The sequence below is a fragment of the Propithecus coquereli genome, unplaced genomic scaffold (genome assembly GCF_000956105.1).
Source record: "Propithecus coquereli isolate 6110/MARCELLA unplaced genomic scaffold, Pcoq_1.0 Scaffold440, whole genome shotgun sequence".
Classification (NCBI taxonomy): Eukaryota; Metazoa; Chordata; class Mammalia; order Primates; family Indriidae; genus Propithecus; species Propithecus coquereli.
In genome coordinates, this window is record NW_012150175.1 from 773466 (window position 1) to 784148 (window position 10683).

Consider the following 10683-nt stretch of genomic DNA (forward strand, 5'->3'; position numbering starts at 1 on the left):
ATATCCAGAATACATAAAGAACTCCTATAACTCAACACAGCAAAAATAGCCATATTGAAAAATGGGCAAAGGACTTAAATAGACATTTCTCCAAAGAAAATATATAAATGGCCAAGAAACATGAAAAGATGCTCATCATCACTAATCATTAGGGAAATATAAATCAAAACCACAGTGAGCTACTACTTCACACCCACTAGGAAGGCTATTATCAAAAAAACAGAAAATAACAAATAATGGCAAGGATGTAGAGAAATTGGAACCCTTGTGCACTGTTGGTGGGAATGTAAAATGGTGTAGCTGCTGTGGAAAACAGTATGACAGTTCCTCAAAAAATTAAAAATAGAATTTATGATCCAGCAATTCCACTTACGGGTATATACCCAAAAGAAAGCAGCATCTCAAGGAGATCTTTGTACACCAATATTCATAGCAGTATTATTCACAGTAGGCAAAAGGTGGAAGCAACCTGTCTATTGACAGATGAATGGATAAACAAAACGTGGTCTGTACAGACAATGGAATAGTATTCATTTTTAAAAAGGGAGGAAATTCTGACATATGCTACAACGTGGACAAACCTTGAGGACATTATGCTAGGGGAAATAAGCCCCAGTCACAAAAGGACAAATATTGTGTGATTCTACTTATATGAGGTACCTAGAATAGTCAAATTCATAGAGACAGAAAGTAGAAGGGTGGTTGTCAGAGGCTAGGGATGTGAGAGGAATGGGAGGTATTATTTAATAGGTGTGGAGTTTCTGTTTGGAAGGCTGGAAAAGTTCTGGAGATGGATAATGGTGGTGGTTGCACAATACTGTGAATGTACTTAATGCCATTGAACTGTACCATTTAAAATTGTTAAAGTGGTAAATTTTATCATGCTTAAGAAAATCCCTTTGCTAGAAACTGAGAAGTACGTTCACCTGCTTAGATATGGCTGGTGAAATAACATCCTCTTTTTTTCTTCTCAACTGGAAAAGTCTGTCATTCCCTCTGACTTCCCTGTCACAGAGATGATTGATAAACAGATAAGTTATAGTCAAATAAGTGTTTCTCTATGTGATAGTCAAATAAATGTTTTTTTAACTGAAGTTAAATGGGTGTAGTTTTCTGTCTTTGTGAGCTCTTTTTTTGCAGTTGGCTTTAGGTATATTGCTAATTGTTCTTGAAATGTAAATATATAGTATCTTGGCAGCTGCCTACTTCTTTACTAAGAGAATTTAGAACTTTAGTGTTTATAAAACAGCTTATAATTCTATCAGGATAAAACATTTTAGAATAAGAATTGTAAACACAAATGTTAGCAAATTTTATATAACAGAGGGGTGTTAAGTGTTTTCATTATAAACAAAGAGATTTTTGAGCTAATAATAGATGTAGGTTTTTCCTCAGTAGTTCTGCATTGAGTAATGAAATATCTTTTGAAAAATTCATTGGAAGCTTTACAACCGGTCCTGTGGCTCCTGGAATCCCCATTTCAGGTTACTCTGAGGTGGTGCTGCACCTAACTTTGGAAAGGAAGATGTACTGGTCTTGTTTTTCCAGCATGTCTGTGGTTTAGCTATTTGATTTCTATCCTGCTTTTTTAAAAATTAAAAAAAAAAATTTTAAATTAATTTTTTCTCCAGCTTTATTAAGGTATAGTTGACAATCTATCCTGCCTTGATCCCTTTTTTGGCTAGACTTTTCTCCTCCAGAACTCGACTCATGTATGTAATGTATTGCATCAGAATGTTCTGAGTATTGCTGCTGATATTTATAATGTAGAGTTTAATGTTCTGGTTTTGATACATTCTTTTTTTGGAATTCAAATTTATTCTCTTAGGGGCAAAAAGGGGAAGATTTCTCCAAAGATGGTAGAATTGTCACTGTTACAGTAGGTTACATCAGCTTCTAAGCTGTTCAGAGAAGAAAGAGCTTTTAGTCTTGCTTTGAATGTCAGTATAGTCATGTGACCCTCTTAATAAGGCCTATACCTTCTTGTGGCTATATTAGGAATTCTTATAGAATTTCTCTAAATTTCCCAATCCTGTGTGAGGAAATGACAGGCAAGCAAAGTCTTGGAGTAGAACCAGCCTAAGTATTCCTTAGTGGGGAGGGAGGAAGGGATTTTTTAAACAGCTGCCAGAGACAACACGTCTATGGGAAAAAAAATTATACTGGTAAGTAACAGGCATTTCTTTTATGGTCTCAGAGCTATACTGTAATTGGTCTATATTAGCTAGTTTAAATCAACTATAAAGTTGCTTCTAACATATCAACCCTTTTAAATTAGGAAAAGCAATCACTTAAAGAAAGGCAATGATTTCACATGTTTTTGGTAACAGCTTTGGCCTCTCTTGAATAAGATAACCTGGGAGGGTCCATAGAGAATTTATCAGAATGCTGAGTTTTTTTTTTTTTTTTTTTATCTAAGGAAATTGTAATTTTGAAGGCCATGTAGCTGTAATGTAGATAAAATAGATGTTTATAAATCAAATATTTTCTGTTCCTAAATTAGCGGAAGGTCTTGGGAAATCAGATGATGTCAGAAAAGAAACACAAGTACCCTACCCCAGAGTCTGTGGCCATCGGTGAATTGAAGAGAAGCAGCAAAGAAAATATGAACTTAGTAAGATACTGTTCTTTGGATTTTGTCTCTGTATGTGTACATTTGTTTAAAAAGGAGGAAAATTTATATACTGTCATCGGTTGTACTGTGTTTCTTTGGGCCATTCAAATGCCTTTTTCTCAATCCTTCCATCTATGCTACATTCTTTCTGTAGGTTTTCATTGATTCATTCCACAAACACATTTTGAGTTCAAGAGGGATATAGCTAGTCACAAACAGGTGACCAATACTTTTCAATGGCTCCATAAACAAGTCTTGGAGAGAGTGGTTAATTTTTACCCGGGGACTCCACAGGCCAGGTGACATTTGGATCAGCCTCCTTGGCTGCATTACCTGTGGGGTAGTTCTTCAAGGTATCCCAGCCATGCCTACTTCATTAAGCCAGTAGTTAATCAGTTAAGATTAATGAGATACAAATATGTCAGTCTCAGTAAAACTCTTTATGTTGAAATTGATCAAGTAAATAATTCCTCTGTTAGTAAAGTCTATCAACAGGAATGACAGTAGAACATTTAAGCCACTATAACATTTTTTTATTACAGTTATTTTCTGGCTCTCCAGCTGTCACGATTACACCAACAAGATTGAAATGGTCTGAGGGGAAGAAAGAGGGGAAAAAAGGTACTACTTGTGCTTATTCTCTGTTCTTACTGAATGCAGTTTCTTTCTGCACCTAATCAGTCAGTAGCAGTTTTCAAATTCCCAGCGCAGTATAATTATAGTCAGAAGTGATATAAAAATTACAAGGCCAGGCCCTTGCCTTGAATTCATTCACCAGGTGGTTATTGAGCATCCACTCAGCACTGTTCCAGGTACTGAGGGGTAGAGCTGTGAACACAGACCCCACAGTCCCTGCCTTCTTCGACAGACAGGACACTTGGGCAAAATATCCTAAGAATACTTGTTAAATGGCTGGGTGCGGTGGCTCAAGCCTGTAATCCTAGCACTTTGGGAAGCCAAAGTGGGAGGATCATTTAAGGCCAGGAGTTCAAGACCAGCCTGAGCAACATAGCAAGACTCTGTCTTAACAAAAATAGAAAAATTAGCTGGGCCTGGTGCATTCTTGTAGTCCCAGCTACTTGAGAGGCTGAGGTGGGAGGATCTTGTGAGCCCAGGAATTTGAGGTTGTGGTGAGATATGATGACAACTGCACTCTGGCGCAGGCGCCAGAATGAGACCTTGTCTCAAAAACAAAACAAAACAAAACAAAAAACAACCCCCCCCCAAAAAAAATCCTCTTAAAAACAGATTAAAAACAAATGTAAACTAATTTGTGGAACCAAGTACAGCAGTGCTGAGAGTATGCTCTTGGAATAGTCATGTTGCTTTTTTGTGTAGACTAGCCTTAATTAGTGGAACTTTCCAGATAAACAGCTCATGCTGAAGAAGCCTGGAAATCATAACAGGATTATTTAATGCTAGGACTGCTGATTGTCCCAGGCTTTTCTGGTAAAAGGCTGATGTGCTTTCCTCTGAAGGAGCTGGGTGGGTCACTGGAAAGACCACCAGATGTGTGGTCATTCCTCTGACCCGGGAAAACTGCACATTCTCTCTGAACTTAAGTTTTCTCCTCTAAAAATGAGGATAAAAGTTGCATCTACTTCATGAGATTCAATTGAAATAATGTCTTGGCAGCACATTGTAATTGTTAAAGCTTTAACAAGTGATAATAGTTGTTTACTAAAGAAAACTGGATGAGACTTTGTCTTCTTATTAAGGCTCGTGTGGCAGATGAAGTGATCTCTGGTTTGACATGATCATTTTACCACCGAGATGTGAGCATAATAACTATGTGAGACATCAGCAATATAAAGAGAACAAAAGCCCAAATCCTTATGGATAAATTCTTTTCTAGAAAATTAGATTTCAGTATAGTTTTCTTACTTAATCTTTTTTTTTTTTTTTTGAGACAGAGTCTCACTGTGTTGCCCGGGCTAGAGTGCTGTGGCGTCATCCTAGCTCACAGCAACCTCAAACTCCTGGGCTCAAGCGATCCTCCTGCCTCAGCCTCCCGAGTAGCTGGGACTACAGGCATGCGCCACCATGCCCGGCTAATTTTTTCTATATATGTTTAGTTGTCCGATTAATTTCTTTCTAATTTTAGTAGAAACGGGGTCTCGCTCTTGCTCAGGCTGGTTTCGAGCTCCTGAGGTCAAACAATCCGCCCACCTCGGCCTCCCAAGCTAGGATTACAGGCGTGAGCCACCGCGCCCGGCCTCTTACTTATTCTTGACTGAATTATCTGAACTGCTGTTTGTTTCCTCCTTGCTTCTGACTTCTAGGCTGGGCTGTCTGATTGAGGCAAGATCAGTGTTTGGGTTATTTGTATCTAAATATTTCTGTCTATATATCCATGAGTCAATACTGAGCATAGTTATTTTTAAGGGGAAATTGTTTTGTATCAATTATACCTTTTGTTGCTTTCATTTTTGAAGATAATTCAGGAAATAAAACCTCTTTCTACATTGACAACTCTACTTTGGAAAGAAATGAAATTTTAAAAAGCCAGTTTAATATTTCACCAAGAAATTTTAGAGTAGGGATTCTTGACCTGTTATCTGTGGACTTCCTAAAGAGTCTAATAAAATTCCTGGTATTGTTGATGAAATCTTTTATGTAGGTGCATATTTACATTTTTATGAGGGAGAGAATATAAGGTTTTTATTAGATTCTCAAGAATGTTAGTCATTCAGAAAAGTAGAGGCTCACAGATAATACATGACCTTTGATTGGATCAGGCAATAGCGTTTTCACTTTACTGTCTTCCTGATCACTTTCTCTGTCTTGAAATGCCTTCCTTGGCATCATGATGCTAACATTATTATTATTCTCTTCCTTCCTCTTTAATTCTTTTCCATATCTTGAGTGGCTTACTGTTGTCTACCTATCCCTCTACTTTTTTTTTTTTTCAAAGCTCTATCTTTAGTTCTCTCCCCTTCTCTGCTTTCTTTTCCCCTGTTTCAGCAGCTTGATTTACTTCCACAGCTCAGTTCTCTCCATATGATAACTACTCCCAAACTGTCAGCTCCACGTCTTAACTCTCTGCCAGTCTGGAAGCCCACAGATCCAGGTGCTTGCCATGTATTTCTTTTACACAACAGTGAATATACAACTCTAGATTTTTTTTGATAGTGATGTTTATAATAAAAGTAACAAATATTCTTTGAAGAAGATAATGTAATTTTATTATAATCATCAATAGCATAATCCAAAAAGACTTTTATTTAGCAGTGTTTCTCAGCCTTGGCACACTATTGACATTTTGGGTCAGATATTTCTTTTTGTGGGGAGCTGCCTTGTGCATTGTATGATGTTTAGCAGCATCCCTGGCCCTCTACCCGGTAGATGTTGGTAGCACCCTTCACCCCAGTTTTGATAACCAGAAATGCTTCCTGATATTGCCAAATGTCCCCCAGGGCAGGGAGGGAGCAAAACCATCTCCAGATGAGGACAACTGATTTAGCACCTACTTATTAATAGGCATGATTTTCAGCAACTTTGCCTTTGAAACTTTCTCTGGCTAACCCAGCCACATATAATTACTTTTTCCTTTGATCTCTTATTTGACTCTGCTAAAATGTTGACATTTAATATGATTTATTGTGTTTACTTTGTATGTATTATCTTCTTTCTGTAGCTAGTTTGTCTTCCGGGAGACAAGGGTCAAACTTAATATATTTGTGGCTCCTATCCCCTGCTCTTCTCTTCCTTCCACAGTGCCTGTGTCTAGGAGGCATTTAGTGAACATTCACTGATGAGAGGAGTAGTGGTGGCTGAGAGCGTGAGCTCTGTGTTCACTTAGTTGGGTTCAATTCTCAGTTTTGCTGCTTAATAGCTGTGTATCCTGGGGCAAGTCAATTTGTGTAGCCTGCAGATTCTCTGTAAAATGGAAGGAGTATTACCTCATACACTGGTTGTTGTGAGGATGAATAAGATAAATGTACGTAGAGAACTTAGAGCAGCACCCTGCACAAAATATGTATTTTCTAAGTGTAAGCTGTTATGGCCATTAAGGTGATTTAATGAACTGAGATTAGATCAAGCAGACTGGTGATGTTTACTTAGTAGAGAGTCATAAATTCTCAATTAAACTCTTTAACCCTCAGTTTGAAGAAAATATTAAGTGTAGATTCTCTAGCTTTTAGGTGGGATGTTTGCAAAAAGAACTATTTAAAAACGTATCTAATGCTCTTGTTTCTCCTTCAATCTAGGATTCCTCTGAAGGATCCAGAGTTCTCCCGTCATCCACCCAGAATTTTATTTTTAGGTGTTATTACTACTTACAGCAAAGTTTGGACTTGCAGTTTGCTTGCTGCATTTTGAATTGTGAAAGCCAACTAATACCGTGACCTGACTGATACCTCTAATCCCACTCACTGGATGATATATTTGCAAGCTGTGCCTTCTGAGAGAGTGCAAGGCATGCACACTGTCTCTCTTATTTAATAATACTATGGGGAAACCACTAACCAGCCAACCAGCTTATACAGCACAGTAAATGGGCAGAACCAGGTGGGCTCCGCTGCTCATTCAGTGTGTTTAGGCACATTCCATTTTTTTAAAAACATGAAATTTGTGCTCAACTGCCAGTTTTTTTTTTGTTTGTTTTTTTAAATACTGTCAGTCATAGTGATTGTTGTTATTTTTCATGGATAATTTGGGCTTTTATCTGTTTTGATAGTTGCGGGGGTATTTGGTGGTTGTTTTTGTTTGTTTGTTTATTTTGTTTTAAAAGCCATTTCTTCATTTTAAAAGACTAAGCTAGATGCCTTTCACTCTTTTTCACCTTAAGCTTTGGGAAAGCTCTCTATCTCATGAGGCTGTATTCCTCAATACCTTATTTGTGTCCAGACAATTTATAACTTTCCTGAAAATTTTTTATTACTTCTTGGGTCTGAGATTGAAGGGTATTTGACCTGAGGTATTGAAAAAGAATTCAGAACGATACAATATTTTAGCAAATCTCAATTATTAAACTGTTTGCCCTCCCTCTTTCCATTCCCCCCTCTCTTGTCCATCCCTCCCTTTCTTCCCCTTTTCTCAGTGACACAAAAATAATTGTGTGGTTGCTGAACTTGTTTCCTTCATTCAATTTCCTCTTGACTAAAACATCTCTGGTGCCAATGTAATACTTCTGTGCCAAATCACGGCGACTCAAGAAAAGTCACTGACAGCTTAACAGAGGTTTGCTGAATTCTTTGTATGTGGTGGCAAGCTCTGGAGTGTGCATAGGAGGGAGCTGGCTGCCGTTATGTCCCAGGCTGCCTCTTTATGGGTGGCATTATATTGTATCTTCCAAGGGATCAGTATTCAGGGTATACTATCTTCTGAGAGCAAGTTGGAATCAGAGGAAAGGAAGTGAGCAGCAGGCTCTGCAGGGCTAACGGGACTTAAAGGAGGGAATGTTCTTATTTGGAAGCAGTTGTGGCTTATCACCAGTGTTCAGGGAGTAGTTGCTGCACCACCCCTCTCCTGTCAGAGTAGGCAAAGGTAGTAATTTGGAGATGGAGATGGGGCTGGAGCTTTTAGCTTGTGGGTGGGGTGTGTTCACATATGTTGGAGGTGAGCAATGGCATGGCTTTGATCTAGTATGAAGTAGTCCCTGCCCAGGGAGCAGCATGTGGCAGGTGAGAATGTTCAGGTTTGTGCCTGGCTCTATTAAGCTGTATAACCATCCTCACTCTGTGGGTTGGAGCTGAGTCAGGCCACTATGGGGAAGCAGTTGCCCAGCAAAATATGGTTTGCTGACCTATTTTTAAACTACTGAAAATGCTGCATTATTGCTGAAATGAAAGATGACTCTGGGGCAGCAGAGTTTGGCTTTGTTTCTGGCTGTCAGCCCTCTCTTCCATGCTTTCTGTTTCTTTTGTTGCTATAACAGCAATAGTGAAGAAAAATGTAAAATTTGGCCTTCCACTGTGATAGACTGTGAACGATAGGTGATGGTTAGAAGTATAAAACTGCTTAAAAGCCCCTTTCTGTAGAGTGGTTTTGTGTCATTCTTAAAAAAATACTCATTAGCAAATTCATTTGTGTAGATTTCTATTTGACTTTTTTTCTTAGTAAGAAAAAATAAAATTCCTTGTACCAGATATAGGTAATTCAATCAGAAATTCCTTTTGGTATCACCAAATTGTAGTAATGTTCTCCCTTAACGCAATACTTCCTTTCTTTATTCATTTAATGTGTGTCCTGGAGTGGTGGTGTGGTCTGTTAAACATGGGCTGGCATCAGGTAGAGCAGGACAGTGACCTGATGCCTCCTTGTCGTTGACTTAGTTTTGTGGTTCTATTTGAGGGAGGTAGCTGAGATTTAGGAGATGCTTTTTGGGTGAATGGACTCAGTAAATGAGGGTTGTGTTCTGGGGTGAGGGTGGTGAGAGAAATGTTTATCACACGCACATGCTTTTATATAGCTGGTCTCCTTTGGGCAGTTGATGTGTGTATTTGGGTATATGTGTTCTGTTTATTTATTGAATATGATTTCCCTTGCTTTAAGGGTTTTATAGGTTATTTTTCTTTGAGAAGCTATGATCCAGTTGGAATCCAAATTTGAGGAGTAAGCAGCATAACCTTCTACCTTATAATATATAACTATTTTAATCCTGTGTAAGCTTCTGGAAAACTCAGACAAAAACCCTTTATCATTTGCCACAGTGGAATGCTGTCTCCCTTCTGACTTGGTGTGCAGGTATTATTTTCGAGCCAGTATTAAACAAGTTTTTTTAATCTATAAGATTTTTAAAAATATGTTTTGTTATGTTTATTTTTCATGTTAGAACAATCTCTTTGGAACTGCCTCTTTTAAAATTTCATTTCTTCCTGGGGGTTAATCGCAATTGGTTTTGATGTAGTATCGATATGGGGCATTGCATTTGTGCCAGTGGGATTCAAGATGAAAACAAAGACCACCCCCTTGATTCAGACCTGTACTTGGTGAGCTACACTGCTTGAATTAGTGACAACCATAGGCACTGGAGTTTCTCACCTTTTACAATGGTGAATTTTTGCCCTAGGACCAATGAATTTGATTTGAAAAACCCCACTTCAGCAGTGAAAGAGGATCAGGAGATATTGATTATACCTGAGTTTCAAAATACATTAAAAGAACAGGTAATGAATCATAACTGAAACCACAGTTGGTCCTCCACAAAGGAAAGCTCTTTACCCTGAATGTCCTTCGGAGTCATTCGGGAATGACTAAGGAACACCCTTGGGAAATGAGGTAGTGCAGAGCTGTTGACTGGTGACCACTGGGTGCTCCCGAGGTGGTGGTTTTGTTGTGCTGTAAGGAAACCAGTGGATCCCAGAGTGTCAGAGCAGAGCCATTCTCTCCTCCAAAATAGCAACTTTCTGTTCAATAGCAAGTTTCTGTTCAACTTCCCTCATAGGACCCTATGTTAGCATACAATTTAAAATACTGCCTTCTAAGAGAACCTGTGGTCATTGGGACTGTACCCCACAGCGACTGGCTGTGTGACCATGCATAACTGGGATGCCATCTTTGGGAATGGATGTTTCTAGACTTTCTGCTTCCTTACCTCCTGCAGGGTCTCGCACAGATGCTTAAAGCTAATCGCTCCCATTCTGAGGTCATTTCTATGGGGAACTCCTTTCCTCAGGAGAGAGCATCATCCCTGCCCTCCTCCACCCTAAAGACTTTGTATGGAAGATATGACCTAGATCTAAATCTGGATGCCAGCATTTGACAGGATTGCCCTAGAATTTTGGGAAGATTTGGGTTCCTAGATGCACAAGCTTTATAAACCAGTGGTGATTAATTCAATCTAAAACTCACTATAGAATGTTAGCTTTCCTAGACAGCTAATGCTGAGATCTTCCCACCAGTGTAGAGTTGATGGAGGTAGGCTGGTGAGGAGGTGGAGTACATAATAGCCAATCTCCATGGAAACTGGAGTGTGTGAGGCCACAGCCCGAGCTAAAGAGCCGTTGAACACTCCCCCAGAGATGTCTGGGGACCAGCAGAACCTGTCAGGAAAAACATTCCCTTACCCCAGGATTCTTTCTTGACAGCACGTGTTGCCTTTGTACTATCCCTGAATTCAACAA

At 39.0% G+C, this 10683-nt stretch overlaps 1 protein-coding gene across 1 annotated transcript in view; it reads left to right on the forward strand.

Moving 5' to 3' along the window:
* ARHGAP19 (Rho GTPase activating protein 19) overlaps window positions 1-7903 on the forward strand; it is a 61061-nt gene extending 53158 nt beyond the window's left edge. The window contains exons 10-12 of the mRNA XM_012654518.1: window positions 2504-2614; window positions 3157-3235; window positions 6826-7903. Of these exons, the coding sequence (XP_012509972.1) occupies window positions 2504-2614; window positions 3157-3235; window positions 6826-6836 (201 nt within the window). The 3' untranslated portion in view covers window positions 6837-7903. The remainder of the gene's footprint in view (window positions 1-2503; window positions 2615-3156; window positions 3236-6825) is intronic.
* Window positions 7904-10683: the final 2780 nt, after the last annotated feature.